Source organism: Triturus cristatus, chromosome 7, assembly GCF_964204655.1.
Source record: "Triturus cristatus chromosome 7, aTriCri1.1, whole genome shotgun sequence".
NCBI classification, from domain to species: domain Eukaryota; kingdom Metazoa; phylum Chordata; class Amphibia; order Caudata; family Salamandridae; genus Triturus; species Triturus cristatus.
Genome location: NC_140590.1, coordinates 481,130,468 through 481,155,848, shown reverse-complemented (window position 1 = coordinate 481,155,848; position 25,381 = coordinate 481,130,468). Strand labels below are relative to the sequence as shown.

Here is a 25,381-nt window from a genome sequence, read left to right as displayed (position 1 = left end):
CTCAACTGTACATAAGCTTTTCCCCTGTTATCCACTCCCCTGTATGGCACTCCACTGTATGCCACTCCTCTCTACTTCTATTCCAGTCTACGCCACTCCATTCTCTGCCACTTCAGTCTAAGCCACTCCAATATATACCAGTCCACTCTATGCTACTCCACTCTAATCTGTTTTGGTGTACTTTACTGTACTGTGCACTGTCCACTGTATGCCACACCACTGTACGCCACTCCTCAGTATGCCACACCACATTACACTATTCCACTGTATGCCACTCCTTTGTACGACACTACACTACACAATACTCCATTCCACTCTACACCACTATACAACACTACACTCTAACACTACAATGTATGACACGCTCCTCCACTGGACACTCTACTCAACGACACAAAACTCTATGATTTTAAAATACATTTTAATTAAAATAAAATAAAAATTAAATCATTGAAAAAAATCAAAGATAAACCTTTTTTTATAGTTAGGAAAACTATATTAATTCTTTCTAGCCAACCAAACTTAACTACACAAATATTACAAATTTTAAGTTATAGTTATACCGTACAAATGTATAATTTGCGCACTACCTTTACATTTCTATAATTTTATTGTTTTTTTCTATACAACAAACACTTAAAATACACAAAAATTTAAAAATCCTATACTTATACCTGTACCCTAAATTTCTAATTTACGCGACACCTTCAAATTATTAGAACTCGCATACCTTCATAGATAGTGTATTGAACTTGGTAGTCACACTACATTACCTATAACTCACCACTCTACCACACACTGTGTTTGCACAAATAAAATGATTTGCAACCTCATAAGTGTTGTTGTAAATGCTATAATATTAGATGGTAGAAGTGATATAATAAGGCGCAAGTTACAGTTAATGTAGCGTGGCTACCAAGTTCAATACACTGTCTGCGAAGGGGCACAAGTTATAATAATTTGAAGGTGTTGCTAACTATAACTCACTCCTTCTTGATGCACTGCTTATACCCTTTTATATTACATCACTTATGAAATCATACCATTTATAACAACACTTATAACATCTCAAATCACATCATTTGCGAGAACCCAGTGCACGGTAGAGTGGAGAGTTATAGTTGTGTAGTTAGCGAGCTGAAAACAGTGTGTTTGGAGTTGCACATGTAATAATAATAATGTTTAGGTGGTGCATACGTTATAAATGTAAGGTATAACAATAACTTTCAAATTTCTGTGTGCAGTGAAAGCTTGGTTTGTATGGAAAGAATAAATACATTTTTCCTAACTATAACTAAGTTGAATCCTTTGTTTTTTTCATTGAAAAAAAAAAAGAATATTTATATATATATATATTTCCAGTAACTCCTGTTATTTATTTTATTCCTAAAATTCATAAGAACATTGAGAAGCCTCCAGGCAGGCCAATTATATCGGCACGTAGTGGGTTATGTGAGAATACCTCTATATATATTGATGCCTTTTTACAGGAGCATGTTAAGGCTTTGCCATCTTATGTGCAAGACACAGGTGATTTCTTAAGGAAAATAGCTGGGTTGATTTGGGACCCCTCATTTTGGCTGATAACGCTTGATGTAACATCTCTCTATACCAGCATCCATCACTCTGATGGTGTAAGAGCAGTCAAACATTATCTGGGCACTAGACCCATGCATATGTCTAACCATAACAAAATGCTGTTAGCTATGATTTCCTTTTGTCTGCACAACAACTTTTTCATGTTTGGCAACCAGTATTTCCAGCAGGTCAGAGGTGTTGCCATGGGGGCCTGTTTTTCTCCCAGCTATGCCTGTCTTCACATGGGCTGCTGGGAGGAGCAGGTCCTCTATGGCCAGCACCATGACATACTCTCAAAACATGTAATTCATTGGTATCGTTATATAGACGATATTTTTATGATTTGGCAAGGTACAAAACAACAGGCCCTTGACTTCATTGAGGTGATCAATTGCAATACACTAAATCTCAGTTTCACCTCTGACATTAGTCAAGACAAAGTGTTCTTTTTGGATGTAGAAATCTTTATTGACTATGGCAAACTCATGACACGCCGTTTTAGGAAACCTACCGCTGGTAACACCGTGCCCCATGCCACTAGCCATCATCCAGTGCACCTTATTCGCAGCACTCCCTATGGGAAGATGCTGCGCATTAGGCGTATTTGCAGCACGGAGTCCGATTGCCTCATAGCACAGGAAATGAGCAAATTGAGATTTTTAGCCAGGGGTTATTCTACCTCTACAATTGATAGTGCTATTCGCAAGGCTAATTGTTTGTTTTAGAGATGAGGTCCTGATTAACAAAGCATCAATAGCCACATCGGTCCATACCAAAGAGCCAGTTAGGTTGATCTTGACGTACAATCGTCAACACCAAGCGCACAGAAAAATCTTGAAGAAAAATTGGAGCTTGGTTCGTAATGACCCTGTCATTGGGGATCTAGTGGCAGTGAGTCCGGAAATCACGTTCAGGAAAGCTCGCTCAATGAGCGATGCTTTGGTCAAGTCCAGTCCTGAGATAGGCTCCAACACAACTTGGTTGCAGTCTAGTAAGGGCTTTAAGAGATGTCCTAGCTGCAAAGCGTGTAGACACGGTGTAAGTAGGACGCAGTTCTCTATTCCGTTCTGTGACATCCCTCGTTCCATCACGAAACCACTTACCTGCAGGATCGACTTTGCTGTGTATGTGCTGGAGTGTCCTTGTGGCCTGCAATATGTTGGTAGTACCAAGTTGCAGGTCCACAAACGGATACTCCAGCACATACGGGCAATCAATGGAAGTGATGCTTCCTATCCGGTTGCACGCCATTTTAAAGAACTACATGACAATAAAAGCGAACTTTTAAAGTTCTTTGTCATTGATGCAGTGCTCCCCTTGAGACGTGGGGGTAACAGAGAAGCACTATTGTGTGCTCTTGAAACGAGATACATCTTAGAATTGGATACTAAGACGCCACAGGGCCTCAACTCTAGTGAAGATTTCTACACTTGCCTCTAATTGGGTCTAATATTAGACTTCCCATATGTTTATCTGCTATGTGTGTTGGTCACACCTCCTTCACCAATTATTGATTTTAAATCATTTTGATTACACATTTCTGACACGTTGTGCATTATGCATGTATTACTGTACAATTTCTCTGCACTTAGATATATTATGATAGTTGTCTAAATATGGACTGACAGTCTAGCATCAACAGGGCAACACTTATAGGTACCATACAGTAACCCCCTTTTTCATTTTGGGATAGGCGTCCACAATGTGTTTACACTGTAAATAGTTGGGGTCGTAATATATGTTTTAGCCGACAACACTGTGTAACGATGGCATTGTAGGTCTAACTCAAAACTGTTAGATTATACCCACTGGGGTCAGATTTTTAGATTGCTAATTTTGCACATCCTTTGCTCGTTTTGCACATGTAGGAAAGCAACAACAACAATTTTTTAAGAAACACTTTGAATGTTTTTTTACTAAAAACAAGCCTTTCCGAGTTGTTGTACATCTGGTTATATTCTAGAAACATTTTAATACATGAAATTTGTTTTATTAGTATTTTAACCAATCAATGTATATGCTATTACTATGTTGCCCTTTAATATTGTTGGTGACCAAGATTAAGTAATTTTTCTATGTCTATACATGCAGAGTCTGTACCAGCCAATTGTGTCATTTGTTTAATCAGCACTTAGCACTTGAAAAAGCGGGATCGCAACTCCCATGGCGTCATGTGATCAAGGCCTCTGGTAGGCTGAAACGCGTCATGCAGGCATTGCTGTTAACGGAATAAAATAATTTACTCACCTGCAATTTGGGTCGGTTCTCGTCTGTTCCTGCTTTCCCTCGAGATCGCTGGTGTGCAGGAGTACTCCAGGCGAAATCCCCGTCATATATATATATATATATATATATATATATATATATATATATATACTTGAAGATGAAGGATCACAAGAAAACAACAGCCAGCCAGGGCAAAAATCTGGATCCCAAAGGATACAATGAGTCACAAAGAAATAAAATATCCAAGAAAGAAGTGACTCAAACAGATAGATTCACCAAAGAACAAAAATATATTTCCACTACAACGTTTCAGCTTCCGCCTTCCTCAGGTAGTACAAGTTGGTTTGCTCTGTGGCTGCACAGATGACAGCTGAATTTTCAAAAAGCATCATGAGTGAAGATTCCATTTGGAATGTGGAATCAGTGCAGTCCAGAGAGCTCTTGAGATATGCAGTAATCAGGTTGTGTTGTCAGTAATGTTCAGTCCATCTGGATGCAGTGATTTTAAACGGTACATCCAGAAGTTTTCCCTGGAGTCCAGTAGTTCTTCCTTTGAAACATGTTCCACGGGGAAAATCTTCAAATCTGATAGTGAATGATCCACAAGGTTAAAATGATTGGCTACAGGCTGGTCAATTTTCTTATTAATTATTGCAGATTTGTGGTTCCTGAATCGTGTACGGAGGTCATTCACTGTTTGGCCTACATATTGCTTTTTACGGCTTTGCCCTTGGCACTGAATCACATAAATAATGCATGTTGAGCGACATGTAAGATGCTGCCTTATTGCATAGGTCCTTCTCGTAACAGAACTAGTTACAGATGATGTTTGTAAAAGATATTCACACGTGATGCACCTTTTAGAATCACAGCAATGAACCCCTGCATTTGTTACAGCTTGCTTGAGTTCAGCTCTCACAATAAGAGATCGTAAATTTGGAGCTCTGCGGTAAGCAATGACTGGTGGTTTTGGAAAAACCTTTTGCAATTTTTCACAAGTGGACAGTAAGGAAAATGTTTTTTGCATTATATTTCTGTAGTTAGGAGCTGATGGATGATAGTCAACTACAAATGGAGTTCTGTCACTTTTGTTTCTGCCGTTGGTATTCCAAATAAGTGCTTCTCTGGGTAACTGCAAAGACTTGTCAATTTGTTGCTGTATGATATGCAGAGGATAGCCTCGCCTTTTAAATAATATAGCAAGCTCCTGTAGATGGTCTTTACAGGTTTCCTCATTGCTGCAGATGCATCTTATTCTGAGTGCTTGGCTGTAGATGATGCTCAGTTTAGTGTGGTGTGGGTGACACGAAGTCCAGTTTAGATACAAATGAGCATCTGTAGGCTTGTGGTACAGATCAGTTGTAATTTTGTGTTCATGAATGGTGAATAGCACATCCAGAAAAGGGAGATGAGGATTCTGTTTAGTATTGTTGCTGGTAAATTTGATGGTAGGATTGATATTGTTGATATAAGCTGTAAATTGTTCCAATGTTCTACTTCCTGAATTCCATATTATAAATATGTCATCAATGTATCGTAGCCATACCAGTGGTTTGATGCTAGAAGTAGCAAGTATACAGTTCTCTAGTTTGCCCATGAAGATATTTGCATAGGATGGAGCCATCCGAGTACCCATGGAAGCCCCTTGTATCTGCAGATAGTGTTTACCATTGAATGTAAAATTGTTGGATTTAAGGATAACTCTTGCAAAGTTGGTAAGCACATTTGTTGATGGCTTTTTCACAGTTCTTTTATTAAGATCTTCAGATAATGCCATAAGCCCATCCTCATGTGGTATATTGGTGTATAATGATGTAACATCAAATGTAGCCAGAAGAGTATCATCATCAAATGTGTAGGTTTGGTTTAATTTTTCAATAATCTGAAGGAAGTGACTGGTATCTTTAACAAATGATGGAAGTTCCTGTACAATGGGCTGGAGGTGCAGGTCGACAAACTTTACTGCATAACTTGACCAGCCTGTAGCCAATCATTTTAACCTTGTGGATCATTCACTATCAGATTTGAAGATTTTCCAGGTGGAACATGTTTCAAAGGAAGAACTACTGGACTCCAGGGAAAACTTCTGGATGTACCGTTTAAAATCACTGCATCCAGATGGACTGAACATTACTGACAACACAACCTGATTACTGCATATCTCAAGAGCTCTCTGGACTGCATTGATTCCACATTCCAAATGGAATCTTCACTCATGATGCTTTTTGAAAATTCAGCTGTCATCTGTGCAGCCACAGAGCAAACCAACTTGTACTACCTGAGGAAGGCGGAAGCTGAAACGTTGTAGTGGAAATATATTTTTGTTCTTTGGTGAATCTATCTGTTTGAGTCACTTCTTTCTTGGATATATATATATATATAAATATATATATATATATATATATATATATATATATATATATATATATATATATATATATATATATATATATATATATATATATATATATATAGATATATAGATATACATATATACATATATTTATATATATATATATATACTTTTACCAATATTTTTCTTTGATGGAATAAATTCACATCCTGAATTTGAAGCCCCACTGTGTGCCATTCCCTTCTTTGGATTTATTTTTGGGAAGAAGTTCCTTACCCCATATATATTTATTCTATGTGTCCTACTTCCAACCATTGAGACAGGGTTTTTATAGTAATATCAATTTAGGAATATGTTCATTTATGATGATTTTCAACAAGCATAATATTATCATTGGCTTGTAAATCCCTGTATTTCTTGTTACAATAGATACATGATATTGGAATCTTTGGCCTCCTAACACTTGTATATCGAGAGCCTTAGGATCCCCCAGCATTTGTGCACTTTATAGCATTAAAGCACTTTGTAAATAGGTACTGTAGCGCTGAGTCACTTTATATGTGTAAACGAACACTTGCACAATTGCGGCAGGATCCCCTAGCATTTATGCACTGTACTTTGGCACTTTGTAAATAGGTACTGTAGCACTGAGTCACTTTACACGTGCAAAGAATTTAGTGGGGTTTGTTTGCTGTAGGGTCCGTATTTAGGAAACCCGCAGAACATTACAGGAATTATTTATACAATGAATGTGTTATATATTATCACAGTATTGTGTAATATCCTTATATTTATTTAAATCCCAGTTTTGGCTAATCTATAGCATTAAGTGACATAGTGTACATACACCTATTGTTTTATCTTTCAAAAAAACTAATTTCCTTTGTGTTATTTATTTCTTTTTTTATTTTTACATATATGAGGGAGCACTTTCATGTTCACTTTAATTTAGAATTTTGAACTGAAAACTGGATGCATTTGATTCTGCATTTAAGCATGTATAACATTTCAACTAATAATCATGGAAAGACACTCAGGTCTGATTATTTTAGAATACCAATGTATTTTGTGTCCATGAGGCATGATACTGTTGTCGCAAATGAGCATTCAAGCATGAACTATTTTGCAATAGCATAGTCTACTTTCTATGTCCTTGATTTATGTAAAGCACTGGCACTTTAAATAGCGGTGGAATATTCTGAGCATTGTCATGTGATCAAGGCCGCTTGCTCGGCTGAAACGCGTAATGGCAGTCAATGGTAAAATAAAGCTATTGCAGCACGTAATTGGGTCCATGCTCGTTTTTCTGAAGAGTTGGAGTGAGTAACGAGGTGTTGGGATATATATATATATATATATATATATATATATATTACCTACTGGCGGTCGCCAGTAGGTAGTTATAGTTAGGACCACGTTTCCATAGGAAATCCGCAACATTCTATTTTGAATAACTTTGGCGCCGGTTGACGAATCATCGCGAATTTTTCAAAATAGGTGGGGCGCTACGCTCCGCTCCTACCCTGAAAGTCTCGGGGGGATTCGTCAAGCGGGGGCTGAGATAAAAGGGGGGTCCCAAAACGCGTTTTTCCCATGCATTTTTCCATAGGACCTTTAGACACAGCTACAGCCCGAACGGCTGAACAGAATTACTTGAAATTTGGCAGAGAGGTAGTCCTCAGGTCAAGGAAGTGCCTTTTGTAGGTTTGGTGTAAATCTGTTCAGTAGATTCTGAGAAAATAGCCTTTAAATCAATATATATATCTGAGCCAGCTTACGGTGCGCTTACGGTGCGCTTACCGTACGCGTACGGTGGCGTGCGCGAGCGCGATTCTGATTGGCCCTTAGATCTTAGTAAACATTCGAATCGGTCGAAACCAGGAAGCGGCGGCCGCCATTTTCTCTTTCGCACTCTGACAGGGGGTTGAAAAACAAAGTGCAAATCATGTAAAGGGGCTGTTTGCACAGCTCCCAAGCACCTAGCCATGTCGAGGGAGTCCCCAACGATCCCCCAAGTGAAAAAAGGCAATTTTAATTTTTTCGAAAATTTCGCCGATTACGCTTACCGTACGCGTACGGTAAGAAATAATTAAAAAAAAATATATATATCCACATTCTCCCCACCCCGTGTGCAAAAGGTGCCCGAAGGGCACCCTTTGTGCATGGCTCATCAGAGATAAACAAAACCTATATTTTACCTGTCACAACGATGCTCATCATATGACCTCCATGTGCGCACGGTGCGCGAAGCGCATCGTGCGTTCATGGCCCATCTAGCGTAACGTGGGCACGCGGTGCGCTTCGCGCACCGCGTGCTCACTGTGCGCGCACGGAACGAACTGCGTTAAGTGGGCGCGCACGCCACAAATGGCGTAAAGTAACTTAGCATTTAAAAAACCGTACAAATTCACTGAAAAAACCATAGGTTTCACACACGTTATAGTTAGGAATTAGCATTTAAAAAACCTTGCAAATTCACTGAAAAAACCATAGGTTTCACACATGTTATAGTTAGCTGGACATTTTACTGATAAAAAACCAATGAAATTCCCCCGTTATAGTTACTGTAGGCAACTATAACTCACGCGACTGAATCCTCTGCTGATGACATATGTGTCTTTATGAAAAAAAAATATTTGTAATATATGTATAGCTAAAATTTAATGGAAGAAGACATGGGCAAATAAGTGTCTAAATACAGTATTAGCATCAGCAGAGGATTGCGGTCGCGTGAGTTATAGTTGCCTACAGTAACTATAACGGGGGAATTTCATTGGTTTTTTATCAGTAAAATGTCCAGCTAACTATAACATGTGTGAAACCTATGGTTTTTTCAGTGAATATATATATATATATATATATATATATATATATATATATATATATATATATATATATAACTAAAAAAACAAAGGTTGAACTATCAACATAGTTAGGTGAATATGTCAGTGATTACATTTTCCCTACCTCTTAATTAAGGAAACAGCCCTGGGAGATGGGATCCTTAGGGCCTTTTTACGGCTTGGGGAGAGAGGTTGCTTGGCGCCCTCCCCTTTTATTTACATTTGAGCCCTGGGGGATGGAGTCCCGGGGGCCTAAGTAAGCTTCTGGAGGGGTCTGCACGCCCCCCTACCTTTATTTTATTACTCGGCCCTGGAGGATGCCCAGAACAGCCCAGTCGCCTTTTGAGACTGGGGGAGGGAGGCTGCACAGCCCCTTCCCCTTTTTACAAATTCGGTCCTGGGGGATGAGGTCCCCGGGTCCCAAAATGGCCCTAGGAGAGGGTGATCTACTCACACCCCCTCCCCATATATATATTTTTTTAAATGACAGGCCACTTTTTTTTTTTTCTGTGATCCCGCTAGACTCCGACGGCAAGAACTGCGATTTCAAAAAAATATATATTTATTATTATTATTTTGGTCTGAGGGGTGAAGGGGTGGGGTGGGCAGGGTGTCCACCTGGGTACCCCAACAGGGCCTGGTGGGCAGGGTAGCCCTACCCGGCCCCCTTATATTATATATTTTCTTTTTATTTCAGGAAAGGTGACTAAATCCCAGAGTCCTTTAATGGCTGCCAGCAACATTTTTCTCATGTTTCTAACAGCCAATCAGAGAGATTGTTCCTGCGGCAGTCTGACTCCTGTGGGAGCGAGATGGCTCAAGGGAAAAAACCTCCCTGGGCCACTCGTAGCACTATATTTTTGAATTGTGTGCTCCCGCGAGACTCTCGCGGGTGCCTCTCAGACACAACCGTCCAGATATACAAATATTTTTCAACCTTAATTTCTCAAAAACGACTGAATGGTTTTACATCAAATCTCAGAAAACACAATCTGTGAACCAAGATCTAGGTTCTTACCAAATATATACGACTCCACACGTCTGAAATACGTGAGAATGGCTGCCTCGTCAACACATGGGTTATGACATCCTACCACAACACAACCACCAGCCAACAGAGACAATGCAGCAGAGTGCATACCCCGATATTATACCCAATTGAGTAAGCCATTGGGGTGCAGAAACAGTGATTCTTGAACCTTCATCAAGGCTTCTATCTAAACCAAATCCAGCTGCTGGGGGCAGGTGACATTCTTCAGAACTGTCTCTTACCTCACAACATGGCATCACTAGCCAATTACGAATCATGAACAATCATCCACAAACCCTTCCTGGGCCCATAAAACAACTACTCAAACCTGTTTCACACTGCTGTCGCTCAAGAATCCTCGAACCATGACTCCAAACAGAGGTCAGGAGGTGCATCAAAGACATTTGCACTGACTGTGTAGTGATCCTCTTGGACGGACTTGCTTTGAAACCCAAGTACTGCCAACCAACTCCTAGGAAAAGCAGTCATAAGCATATGTACATGTGCAACATGCTAAATGCTCAGGCACTGCATTATATGTCTATAAACTACTATCACACCCACCACTGCTAGCTAACAAATATACATCATTAAGTAAAATGAGTAGGTTCTGCAGTCGCATTCCATGGTGCAGTTTAATATTCTCTGGTTCTGCCATCACAAGCTCATGTGAAGCCTTCTGTACTGGGGACAAAGACATAGTCAAAGAAATTATATGACCAGGGAATTCATGTCTTCATAAAATGTAATCATGTGCCCAAGAACTGCACATACATATGCATGAATCCACACAGAAACACATACATATATAATGATCCATTCACTCACACCTGGCTGGTGATAGGAGCACTGGGTGCAACTGGAACAATTCTGTGTGGAATTCATGGGTGACAGCCGCCCTCGTTACTTACACTGAGAAGTCCCAGGTTACAGCTAAGGACTACAGACCTAGCTTGGTATATCCTGATACACAGACTGAACTACACTGTGTACACCATGTACATACATTAAACACAGCCCACCACTGAAGCTACAGACATGTTTGTTGAATTGCATTGATGCAAAAAGTATCCGCCGGCCTTTGCCACATAGATACATGATCACTAATTGTATTCAGTAGTCAAATTTATATGAATTCATTATTTTCTAAAAGTATTGTCACCTTTTATAAAGGCAGCTGCATTCTTAAAAGTGTTCATTCTTTTAAAAGAAGGCCCCAGAATTGAAATTGTCAATAGTGAAAAACACAAATATTATTAAAAATCACCACTATTCCATGTGCAATCCTTTGACAAAAACTACAGAAATATTGCAAAAGTAGAGGTTCGACTATTGAGAACTTCAATGCACTGTTCAGGGTTAACTACATTCAGAATTCTGAAAACTCAGACTTAACATAAAGTAGATGGACATCCTCCTCTTTTCTGTGTGTACCTGTAATATTCTGATCCTAAAATGTCTCATATTTTTGCAATCACGCAGAGAGGACCTAAACAGAGTTATCCATTATGATGGTGGCAAAATGGTAGCCTCTGGATCAGCTGACCGCAAGGTGAGACTGTACGACATCTCTCTAATGAAGGAAGTGCCGCCTGTCATTCATGGACATGCTGGGAGTATCCGAGCAGTGGTCATCTGTGAGCAGCGAGGGTTTGTGGTGAGCGGGAGCTATGATCTGAGTATTAGGTAAGAGAATTGCTGTGGTGCATGCTTTAGGTGTGTAGTTTAGCAATACCTATGGTCTGTGGACTAGGTTTAGTAAAAGAGCATGTTGACTGATGTTAATGTTGCATATGGCTGCCAGTGTCTTCCAATCTAAAGGTGACTGGCAAGTTACCCAATTTCCTCACGGATGTGAAATGTAAGTTAAGTTTGATGAACATAGTAAAAATGTACTTTCGTACACCCTTCAGTCTAAAAAACCAATCATATGGATTGATTACTCATTAAAGGTTAATGAGTGTGCAGAACAAATCATCAGTGGAAGCTAATGAACAAAATAGTCAGGAGAAGGAAAAGTAATTGCACCGGAAATCCATGTGCAGCATGTTTATATTTCTTGAACAAATTGATCACATAGTAGGGACTTGCAGCTTTCCTTCAAAAGTTGGCCTTGTGGGAGCGTAAAGGAGAAGGTGAAGTCTCTGGAACATGGTGTGTTTGCTAAGGAAGGAGAAGGGAGGTATGACAGAATGGGATGTGATAAAGGTATATTATAAAAAATTCTTGAGAGGGACCCCTTGAAAATCAAGGGAAGTAGGGTACTTTAGACCAACAAACAGAGAGAATTCCCTTGATCACACAATTTCTGAGAGCATAAAGTACTATGTCTAAAAGAGGCGTTCTATATAAGGGTTTTTTTTATTTAAAAAACATGTTTATCATTATCAAACATACACAATCCTAAAACATTTCATAATACATCAAATCAAATATGTTAAAAACTTCATACAGTACAAATCAGTTCAATCTCAATCCTATGAAACAATATAACCCAATTATGACCAGCATAACATGGAGACAGACACAACATGTAAGATCCAATTGCTCTTCTTTACAAGTGCACATCAAAATGAGCTCTAAAATACAGCTTGTTATACATGGATAAATCAGTATATGATTTGATCTGTATTGATTCTTTGATTGTGCTAATCCACAGCGTCGACGCGTTTTGATGGCTTACAATGATATTACCATCTTTATCAAGACCACATAATTCTGTCTCCCACCACAATTATTGTTTTTCCTAAAACAAACAAAGGAATACAATTACTCTTGTTGTCTTGATTTGTACACATGATTACTTTTCATTTTAAATTTTTTAAAATGCTTTTGTGCTCAAATATTAGCCCAGTCCATATTTGGATTCTATTCCTGTGACCATTATGCAAAACACAGCACAACCTCTCGAGTTTCAATTGTTCTTTTAACCCGACATAATCTATTATTTGCCCACTATTTCTCATTGGAAAATAATCTATATTGACCCTTTCCTTCATTGAATCATGTTCAATTAAGGCCGCAGGACAAAAACATGGGGGTTACAATTCCTTCATGTTGTTAATTAAAGGTAGGGTGGCTGCAACACTCCATATTACTTAAATGCAGGCACATTCTCACCTTGGTGTAGGGGGATTTTTCTGTTTGCTCCTGGCTCTTATAGATAGTGAGATAAACACCAACTCTCCTTCTATTTGCCCTTATAAGTTCCCGGATAGCTTGTTGCAATTTATCTGGGATAAAGAGAGATTTGCGGATTAGCCTGTTCTTTCCTGTCGTTATGAGTAAACTGGCTCTATTGGACCCATGTCCTTGCTATCATTCACTTATTTACCTTTCCGTGATTCTTGGGGGCTTATTTTTCATACACTGTTTCTCCCTTCGTTTATGGTCCGGAATTCCCACACCACGAAGAAATATTAAAATCCTCTTCTATTTTTGGCAGCGAGTCTAAAGAGAGGGGTGGGTGGGAAAGAAGAGTAGATACATTTGTTGTTTAAATATCCAAGGGTCAAAGGGACATCCTTTCCTCAATCAACCTTGATTAAAAAGCCTCTATTGCCTTACCTAAATTCTGCTGTTTTCTCTCCGTCGTGTTTGTTACCGAATCAGAGCAAAATCACTCTCCTGTTCTTACACTTCCTATTTATCTGTTGTATTGACCGCGCTCATTGGTTAACCTGCCTCACATGACGCGTCCTCAGGTTCTATCTGAATAAGCTGCGCCGGGATTGGTTGCCACCTGATCTATTATTCCTCCTGCATGTTATTTTTTCTTTTTTCGTCCCAACTTTATTGCTTTTTACCACGTACATACATGGAGACTCCGGAGCCGAAATACACTCCATACCGTGATCTCTCGTATCGGCTCACCCATTCTGCACACGCACGCGGTGCATTGATTAGGCAATAAGAGTCCCCGATGTGTGCTACCACTTTATCTTGTTGGTCAAAAATGATTATTTGGTGAGAAAACTCCCAATGGACTTAATTCTTTATCCATTGTATTTCTCCTCATAATGATAATCGTTCCCACATTATACGCCATATTTACAATGGCCTTTCACAAATCGTGCCCAACATTCTTCATTCTTCTTTTCTGTATTATTATTATTATTATATTTTTTGTTCTATTAAGAGTTTCCTATTTCTCTGGAGAGTTATTATGCTATGTATTCCAGATGGGGTGGATGGAGAACTAATAGCACTAACACCGGGAGCAAGAGCTTCATCCACTCCTCTCTGGTGTTCAAGCCTCTTTCTACAGTGTTGAGATAACAGATAAACCATTGTTCTCTTTTTTTTCTCATGGAATCAGAATTTCCTCCTCTTCTGTTTGTTATGATCTTTTCCAATACAAACCATAAAATAAGCCCCCAAGAATCACGGAAAGGTAAATAAGTGAATGATAGCAAGGACATGGGTCCAATAGAGCCAGTTTACTCATAACGACAGGAAAGAACAGGCTAATCCGCATATCTCTCTTTATCCCAGATAAATTGCAACAAGCTATCCGAGAACTTATAAGGGCAAATAGAAGGAGAGTTGGTGTTTATCTCACTATCTATAAGAGCCAGGAGCAAACAGAAAAATCCCCCTACACCAAGGTGAGAATGTGCCTGCATTTAAGTAATATGGAGTGTTGCAGCCACCCTACCTTTAATTAACAACATGAAGGAATTTTAACCCCCATGTTTTTGGCCTGTGGCCTTAATTGAACATGATTCAATGAAGGAAAGGGTCAATATAGATTATTTTCCAATGAGAAATGGTGGGCAAATAATGGATTATGTCGGGTTAAAAGAACAATTGAAACTCGAGAGGTTGTGCTGTGTTTTGCATAATGGTCACAGGAATAGAATCCAAATACGGACTGGGCTAATATTTGAGCACAAAAACATTTTAAAAATTTTAAAGAAAAGTAATCATGTGTACAAATCAAGACAACAAGAGTAATTGTATTCATTTGTTTGTTTTAGGAAAAACAATAATTGTGGTGGGAGACAGAATTATGTGGTCTTGATAAAGATGGTAATATCATTGTAAGCCATCGAAACGCGTCAACGCTGTGGATTAGCACAATCAAAGAATCAATACAGATCAAATTATATACTGATTTATCCATGTATAACAAGCTGTATTTTAGAGCTCATTTTGATGTGCACTTGTAAAGAAGAGCAATTGGATCCTACATGTTGTGTCTGTCTCCATGTTTTGCTGGTCATAATTGGGTTATATTGTTTAATATGATTGAGATTGAACTGATTTGTACTGTATGAAGTTTTTACCATATTTGATTTGATGTATTATGAAATGTTTTAGGATTGTGTATGTTTGATAATGATAAACATGTTTTTTAAATAAAAAACCCTTATATAGAACGCCTCTTTTAGACATAGTACTTTATGCTCTCAGAAATTGTGTGATCAAGGGAATTCTCTCTGTATAAAGGTATATTAGACATAAGGTGGAGGCAAATCAGACATGGGTGAAGCTGGAAAGGGATTTAATCAAAAGGGTTGAAGACAAGAAGGGAGATTGGTGACAACAAAGTGAGTGGTGTGTGTTATGAGAATATATTTGGATGGGTTTTGGATTGAGGACGCTGAATCTACTGTAAAACCTCAGATAATAAGCTTGACTGAGTCACCTTTGAGGAGAGGGCCTTTGCAGAGGTACTTTTCTTGTATAACTAGAGGTGGAGATTGCAGAGAGTCTGTATGGTAATGATTGACATTGGCATGGACAGCAGGGTGACCGAACAGTTCCTTTCTGTCATGGGATGACATCAAAGTGAAGAAACATACGTTTTTGAGGGAATAGAGATTTGTACAGACTATTAACATGTTCAATAGCAATATAAATATTCCTTCACCAAGCACAGTTGAGAGTGATACTACATATTTAATGAGAAATTAATACCTGTTCAGCTTTATTAGCAGCTGGTGCCTGTTTTGTATTTTAATCCTCTACAATCTGGTACATTTAGACATGTGACTGAATGACATTTATGTAATCTTGCTGGTCTGGTAGGCAAGTGTTGTGTTCAGATACCACCTCATATTGTCTGGTTCAACATAAATCTAAGGCAGTGAGAGGCAAATCATTGGACATACACTATTGAGGGGTGACGCAATAACCCTAGATCTTCTTCCAGAAATACTACAATTATTAAGAAGTTTTACTGCATTTTATTTCCAAATACTAGATCTTCCCAGTTGCTCTGCATTATGTGATACATCACTCCCCAAAGTGGTGGCAAGCCCACGTAAAGACTAGTGATGCCAAGGGTGCACTCACCAGCCAGAAAAATACAGAGTGGAGGGAATGACTTAAAATACTCTAAGACACATTGTACCATAATGCACAACCTGCAAGGCTGTCGGATGTTAAACCCATTCTGCAGCATTAAAACAAACAACCTAAAACAAGCTGTCAAAACAAGCTAGTGAAGAGCCTTACTCGGTGATATATAGGAAAGTGGGTGGATTATGACCAGCCACCTGTGTGGCCTTCACCCTTCCAAAATAAAGCCTAGACAATGGGCTTTACCCTCTAAAAATAAAGCCTAGACAATAACTTTGAGGCTTTGCTACCTGACCATTACCATCCAGGAGTAAATAATGGGCTAACTCATATAAGCTTCAATTATTCACTGGACTAACTATGCGTAAACATTGGGCTGCCGTGTACAACCTTCAGTAAAAGGCCTTTACCCATCCAGGACTAATAAGAAGCTGTTTTACTAAAAAGGGTTTGCAATTGGCGGTTGCTCTCTAGGACGAGACAGTAGAATATCTGAAGTAGACATTATTAAAAGTCCACTGCCATTGAGGATCAAAAACTCAACTTGTGTACGTTTTCGATCCCTATTATCTAGGGTGAAGAAATAGACCATCTCATTTAATCTTTAGTTACTTGCTCCTAGATTCTATCTCATGTGAGTTTCACTAACAAGTTAGCAAAGAATAAACTCATCCAAGTATTGAAACACAATCACTGATTTCTTGTACCATGAAGTTGTTATTAAGATAATGCTGCTCTGTTTGTTCTTGTTCTTTCTTCAGAAAATGGGACTATCATACTGGGGAATGCTTGAGATTTTTTCGAGGTCACACTGGAACAGTAACCTGCCTTGCTCTGAAGGAGAACCGATTAGCTTCCGGAGCAAGGGACTGTCAAGTGAAAGGTTAGTGATGTGTTAGTAGAAAGGTCTCAACAATTTGCAATGAATGGTTTGCATGTAGATCTAGAAGTAAGGTTCACATATTACTTCAAAAATCGTTTGGTTTCCCCATCAAAATAATGCTTTGCCCCTTTCTTAAAATTCCGAAATATGTGGCTGCCACTGTCACTCTTGACTTGTGCCCTTGAATGTCAATTATGACTTACTTGTAGTAATAGCTCTTCCGGACGTTTTTTACCATTGTCAGTGTTATTCGTACCCCAGTCTCTGTAGCCACGAAGGTAGAAACAGAAAGCAGAAGGGCAGATTTAGAGTTTGGCAGAGAGGGTAAATGTAAATAAATAACTGAACTGAAGGTCCACAAATCTGATTTACAGTTAAACAGACCTTAAGTATCTCAGTGAATTAGCCTATTCCATATTGTTTTTAAAATTATTTTTATTGAAAAAACAAACCCAATGACATAACACAAATCAACCAAATACAAAAAAAAACATAATTAAAATGCACAATATAAATAAATGAAAAGTAGTCAACTAAAATAATTGTGGACATTACCAAAAGCATATCAGAATGGTGCCGAATTGAAGGATTCATATTTGCAGATAATCCAGCGATACACAATTACAATGATTCATCATCGACAGCAAACGATGGTGATAGTAAAAGGAGCGCACAGCCAACCTCTGCTCTTGTTCCAGGGGGCCCAAATTATCAACCATTTACCCGGGCAACCAGTCCATATCGGATTCCCAATCAGTACATTTCAAATCAACCCCTCCCCTCCAGGTTCTAGCGATGTTGCGCTTAGCCACCATGCATCCCAAAGTGACCCACAGCCGCTCTGGTCTAGACAAATCAGTGGCGTCCCAAATGTTCAAGAGACACAACTTCGGGGTGGCCTCCACTTCTTTACAGCAAGTCTAAAAGATGACTCCCCCCCCCAATAGCCTTGAAGAATCAGACAGTCCCCCCTTTGATGCAAATACCACAGCCACGGGGACATAACGGAGAGTCCAGAAGACCCATTTTAAGCAATATGGAGCTCGTCTAATAGGCCCTATGCAATAGCTTAAGTTGGATCAATTTAAACCGGGAGCGAATTGCAACCTCACGGGGCGACGCCAGGACCTCCCTCCATTTCAAGTGAGAGATATGGCTTTCTTAGGGAGATAGTCATCCAATAGCCTGTCTTCCAAAGGGGAAGACACCGGCAGTTCCTCACCTCTAGGAAGCACCTTGGTCAGTACACTTCGCACCTGAAGATAGCAAAAAGTCTCTCCATTGTAGTAAGGACTCCCTTCATACGTACATACATTGTTAAGTTAGCATAACCACGTTAGAGGTTAGAAAGCCATCTTGCTGCTTTGGCGCACGACACTGCGTTCACATGTTATTGCTTAAACAAACTGCTGACTCGAGTTTTGCCTCACACGAGAGCAATCTGTTGTTACCATCCCGAGCTCTGCGCAGCGACCTTGGTCTGCACACGATGTGACAAACAGTCTGAGTTGTTAGACAATGCATGTTTTCCACTCTAGGTTGATCGACCCACTATTTAGCCATAACACACGAGCAGCTGCAAATACCTGAAAGTGGGTGCTTTTAATATCACAGACATCATGTTTATTATTCAGACCGAAGACGAGCCTTCCTGCGAGAAGACTCCTGATGCTCCTGTGATGTGATTTCACTAAGCTGATCTTTGAGGTATGGGGTCCCCTATTCAAGCCTAAGAGACCTTCTACTAGTCTAATAATAATATTAGCTTCTTAGTAAAGGGAAGGTGGTAGTATCCACCGTCATTATAACATGATCACCCCTTTTATATTCTATGGTATTGTAACGATGTTGATGGTTTTGATTTTAATCATTTGTCTGCTTGTATTAGCCAAAGTACTGCATCTTAGGACACGTGGTCTATAAAAATAAACTCTTTTTATTTACACCGTGTCTCTGTTGATTATTGTTGTGGACTGATGTGAGAATAATATACGAACAGGTATTTCCGATTCCCACCATTACTGAGAGTATACTGAGACGCTTGTTCTGGGTTGTCTTTTCATTGGGACCGCCGAGCTAAATCTCGGATAACGAATGGGACACTTATGCTAGCCGGATACTGGGTTCTGCGTTCTGAGGTGAGTTTCTGGTACACCACAATTCACTGAAGTCCTGGGGTTCTACGCATAGTTCTGTGTATAAGCAGAATCCCTGCAACATGGCGCCCAACGTGGGGCCATGTTGCAGGGATTCTGCTTATACACAGGAATATGCGTAGAATCACAATACTTGCTGACACGTGATAACCGCACTAACCTGGTAATAAGAATAGTACCAGGCGCCGTGGGGTTCACGTATTTGACGTTTAATGAGGGCGATACAGTCCCCATTGCGTACAAATCCCACTTGTACACCTCTGCTGAATTACGTTTTTCCACGGTCGAAAAAGTTCTGACTGCTGTGCAGATGGCGATCCTCAAGGAACGCGCACTGTCGCATGGGAAACAGATTCTGGTTGTAACACCATATCCTGCCTTAGAGGCAGTGACTAAGGCAAGTGTACCAAATTCTAAAGCTTTGCATCCACGGTGGATACAATGGGCCACAACACTGACGTCGCCAGATGTCACTTACATCTTTGATGCCTCATTACAGACTCAAGAGTACTTGCAGTATGAATTCGTTCATCCGGCACCTCTGTCTTTGCGCCCGCTCGAAGAATACCATTGTGTCATATACACTGACGGGTCTGCGCAGCCCGCAATTGGATCAAAGCACGCTTATTCAGCGGCTTGCGCAATTGTCGTAGGTACATTCGTAAATGGTGAATTCCAATCTGATGCAGTGCATACGCAGTCATTTGGTGATTGTACCGCGCAATTAGCGGAGCTTTGGGCTCTGGTGCTTGCACTGGAGTTTGCTGATCCCCGAGTCACTACTCTTATAGTGAGTGACTCCTTCTACTGTGTCCAGTCCTACAATGACAATTTACACTTCTGGTCTCAGAATGATTATCGAGACACGAGAGGTAGCACAATTAAGCATAAAACGCTTTGGGTTCGAGTGGCAGACTTTAAAGAACGTCTCCCTCTCGTGAATGTTATTCACACTCTTGGTCACCAACGACTTGGTGTCCATGCTGTCGGCAACAGCTTAGCTGACGAGGCAGCGAAAACAGCAGTGGCTACATACTTAGTGGCAGCAGTTACAAGATCCAAAAGTAAGATTGATGATGACATCTTGGCAGCTATTGCTGCTACAGAGAAGGGAAGTGATTACCCGAAGGGTTTTCCCTCTCGTTATATTTATCATTTAAGTCCTGATAACGTCCCTTTAGTGAGGATTAACGACGTTGGTGACAGAATTATTCCCAACGCGGACTGCAGACCTGCACTGATCCTAGCTGCGCACGAGGGGTTGGCGTCAGCCCACGCCGGTGTGTCAGCTACAATATCTCTGCTACAACAACGTTACTGGTGGTTTGGTTTATATAAACAAGCGCGCGCATATGTTCTTGATTGTGACATTTGCCAACAGATTAAACCTTCTACTGTTGCGCGCCCACCACAGACACAGCTGTACATCTCTAATAAGCCATTTGGTTGTGTTTATTTAGATCACTGCGGTCCTTTTTCTTGTGATACTACGTACAAGTATATCTTGGTTGCGGTGGATTCGTGCACACGTTTTCTTTGGGTATGGCCACAAAGGAGTGCTGACTCGCGGACTGTCATCAGGGATTTGCGTGTCTTTGTGGGAACTTTTGCGTGTGGTACCTTCCATTCTGATCAGGGCCCTGCGTTCGCCTCAAAGGCTTACAAGGAGGCTATGAGAAATTTGGGGGTCCTAGTCAAATTTTCGTCCCCCTACCGACCTGAGGGTAATAGTGTGGTGGAGCGAATGAACCGTGACTTAAAGCAATCATTGACAGCACGTGTTTTAGGCACAGGCCGGAACTGGCTAGCCCATTTGTATAACGTCCAACGTGCACTTAATAATCTCCCTAGAAGGTCTCTGGGTGGGCGGACCACGTACATGATGCTCTTCGGAATCAGAATGTTTGTTCCAGACCTTGATGGTCTAGACATTGCGGCGTCGACCGCACCCTTTGACGTAGATGATCACTGTGCTGTTTTGCAGATTCTACAAGAAGCCAGAGACACTCTTTCGAAAGAACACTTGCCCTCCACATCTGAAGCTGAGGTTCAGATTCCGGTAGTCGGCTGGCTACCCCGAGTTGGAGACCTGGTCCGTGAGAAGGTGGAGAACAAGAAGGAGTTCGGCCCCTCTTATCGTGCACCAGTTCCAGTGCTTGGAGTGCAGGGTACAAGAACAGTCATTTTACCTCCACTTCCTGGTCGCAAAGAAAACAGGTACATCTCTATTGACAATGTCAAACTTCAGCGAGTGGCCGATACTTCTTAGTATGACTCCGGCAGTTTCATGCCAGACGATGCAAAGAAATTCAATGTTGGTTCCTGCTTCTAACACCTTGTCTGATGTTGCCATCGAGATGCAATCAGTTACTGATCCCTTGTTGATACCACCGGCTGGTGGTTTGCCTGAAGATACTGAGTATGCTTATCCTACACGTGGACCCTCGCCTGTTTTACAATCTACAGCACTTGGCCAGTCCCGTTTCTCCTTTGACACTAACTCTTTGCCCTCAACTCCCCCATCGAACATTGCTGTTTTTGTAAGCTGGTTTAAGAGACATTTTTTGATAGCCCCTTGGACATACATCTGGTTGCTGCTTTTCAGTATTTTTTTGTTTATGTCCATTGGATTTGTTATAGTTTTTTTCCGTTTGGTGGATGGCCACTATCTCAAAGAGAGATCGACAATTAGACTTATCGATGGAACTTTGGCCCCCCACTCCTCGTCCCACATCATGAAAAGGGACCAGACTTTTGTGAATATTACTGCCTGGCCCGTCATGGATGGAATCGCATGGGATGCTGTTAAATTTCAAATTCATGGGCCTACAGAGGTCATTAATGTACCTAATGTATTTCGTGTTTCTATGGGTGATGTAGTTAAACAGAACATACGTTCTGATGATTGGGATGTACACGCCATTGAGGCACTGTTTTCAGATTTGAAATATTATGCCGCTTTTGATGCTGAGGATTTGTATGAAAATGCGGCTAATTATGCAGAACAGTATTGTTTTCAACATTATGCCAATCACTTCCTGCATAAAGCGAATACATTTAGAAATGTTGTAAATTTTACCCAATGGGAACACTGTCCCACCCCCTCGTTTGGCAGTTCACATACATTAGTGGATAAGTTTACGTATTTTACTGATTTCAGTGTTTCAGCCCCGTCATCCTTTTATTTTAAAGTTAAGCCTGAGTCTGCCTCCAAGGTTAGACTGACACACACCAAATTGCTTTATTCTAAGTCCTTTATGGATGAGTTGTCAATCAAAGGTTATGATCTATGGAAGGCTACTATTGATCTTAAGTCGGTTTGGGGTTCCAAACCGTGGCAGGTTCAGGGAACTGAAGCTTTACACCGTGCCTGTCTAGTACCAAATCATATGTTGTTTTTAAATTCAACCATCTTCCAAACCACCTGTTTTGGATTGGCCACTTCTAAAAAACTAAATTCGCCTTCTGTGCCGGATCTGGGCGCTTACCCAAATTGGGATAACCACACAGATCTGTCCCTTCCTGCTTTGCAGTCATTAGTTTCTAATTCATCTTTCAATATTTCGAAATTTAGTAATGAGGGATGGTTAATTTGGCAAAGCAGTTCTGATACCTGTCAACGTCGTTTTCTAGGACTGAACGCGGGGTATACTCAGGAACGCGTAGACCCACGGTTTGAGTCGTCACATACAGTAGTAACTACATACTCTGTAGGGAACTTATGTCAGTCCTGGCTGCGACATTCCACCTTGGCATCTGTCAAAGTTCATTTATCAAAATTACATGACAAAATAGATTTGAATGATTTTGTTAAAGGTCCTGTGGGTGGCAGATCCAAAAGATGGGCGTATGCTATTTACAACGAAGTATGGAAACTGTCGCAAATTGAGGCAGCTTCACGATTGAGAGCTATTGATCAGGCTAATATGGAAAAAGTATTAGCAGTTATTGATAACAGCATTAGCACTCTTTCTTCTCGAATTTATACATTAGATAATATTGTTTCTTCAATTGTTGATATTGTGCATGATGATTTGTCTGTATTGTATCATGGTCAAAACCAGTTGCGTTCTGTTATGCAGTTTGCATGGACATTACAAACATTGAAGGCAGGGAAGGTCCCTTGGGACTATCTGAATAAAACATCGTTATTTCTTCCCTTTAACATTACTGACAAACAGCAGTTCATGCCCATGAAAGATGCTTCATATTCCTTGTTACATATTGAAAAATTGGAGCCGTTACCTTTCTCTGTAGCGGAAGTAGATTCAGCAGTGTGGCTATTACACGGATTGATAACTCTCCCGTTCGCACTTTTTAAGTTTACCTCTTGTATGAAACACTATGCTCTGGGTAGATATGAACAGCTGGGTACCGCTTTCATACATGAAGTCTGGTCCCTCCCCTTTACGTATAGATGTACAAGGGACGGTACTGAGGTTTATCTGAAGGGTGAGGAATGTACAACGACACCTGATCATTCTGTTGTATGTAGGCACATTCAGTTGCACGGTGCTTGTAATGTACACGCCCCAAATTTGGCCTGCGTCCTCAAAGGTATCCCGGTACCAGTGATTACGCCATCTTTCACGCTGCTTGCAAACGGTAGTTATTTGATTTTAAATAATGAAGCTTGCTGCGGGATGTTGGTGGGAATCCCATATATAGTGACTGTATCGCAGAGGGTTGTCTGCTGCAATAACGTTCTGTTTCCTCCCCCGCATGGGAGGCTGGATGCTTCCATCTGGCCTTCGATTCCAATCTTGAAAGCAGAGTTCAACAAGATGAGCAGAATAGGAGCGCTATTGTCCCAAAAGGAGGTGCCATTGACTTCCTCCCGGGAAACATTTGTCCTTCACGTAGCAAATACGCGCACTGAGGTACAGGCGCTTTTGAATACTGACCTCCCCCTGCATTTTGGAGCTTTGATCCAAACAATTTTCAATGCCTCGTCCACGACTGGCCTGGCTCATTTTTTTAAACTTGTGGGCTCGGGCCTCGTGACCTCTTTCCAAACTATTTTTGGTGTGATTCCGGCATTTTTTCATTCTATTTTCTCGAGCGTCTTTGGAGGTGTCCCTTTAATTCTGGCGCTGGTGGCAGGTGTGCTACTTTTACTTTTCATCCTACGGAATGGCTGCTCTTTCTGTGCCACACGACAGCCTGTCCCGTCTGCAGTTTCTTCGTGACAGGATGCTTGAATACTATGGTGTCCTGCCATTGGCGACTTTGAGCCTGGCATATGGATTATCCTTCCGGTATTCCTACTTCACCTGCGTGCAACCTGTCTTCCACTGCCTAGATTGTCCCTTTGAATGGCCTATGGATTTGTGCTTAACCAACATGGTGTCTCCGGACCCGGATTATGATCGACTCATGAGGCCCTTAGTGTCTCACGAGTTCGCCTGTTCTGGTGTTCGGATTATGGCCTGCGGTGCGGCGCATGGTATCCTGGGTAATTGGGACATCGCGAGAGCGGCATATGACTTCTTGGATATGAGTTATTTGGAAGTACACGCTGGTTGCCCTCTGATGGTGCTAGAGGCTCCGCTAATGGAAGAACATGTATGTTCCTTTTCTTTGATTAATTGGATGGCTGAAACCTTCAGTGGCCGTGCCAATGATTTTCTGCTGGAAGCAGTGGCCACATATGCTGCATATACTTTCATGGATTGCGTGAACTATCGTCTACTGTGTTTTCCTCACGTGTCTTGAACAGTCCCTGTGCGTCTGCACTTCTGCCCGGTGAGGCGTTTTTTCATTTTTTCACCCCCCACTGCACGTTTGAGGTTTTTTGTTTTTTCTTTCCACTTTTGGTTTTTTCCTACTCGGACTTTGCCTGAACTGACCATTGTTTTTTAAATTGAATACGCCTTGTTCTGCTCTGTCGCACTTGAACTCTGCGTTCTCTCTTTTCTTGCATACTAAGTAGTGCTTCGATCAAGGGGGCATGTAGTAAGGACTCCCTTCATACGTACATACATTGTTAAGTTAGCATAACCACGT

At 40.7% G+C, this 25,381-nt stretch overlaps 1 protein-coding gene across 1 annotated transcript in view; it reads left to right on the top strand.

Moving 5' to 3' along the window:
* LOC146809950 (F-box and WD repeat domain containing protein 10B-like) overlaps window positions 1–25,381 on the top strand; it is a 203,845-nt gene that overhangs the window by 105,403 nt on the left and 73,061 nt on the right. The window contains exons 7-8 of the mRNA XM_085616809.1: window positions 11,513–11,716; window positions 17,098–17,219. Coding sequence (XP_085472935.1) covers window positions 11,513–11,716; window positions 17,098–17,219 — 326 coding nt within the window. The remainder of the gene's footprint in view (window positions 1–11,512; window positions 11,717–17,097; window positions 17,220–25,381) is intronic.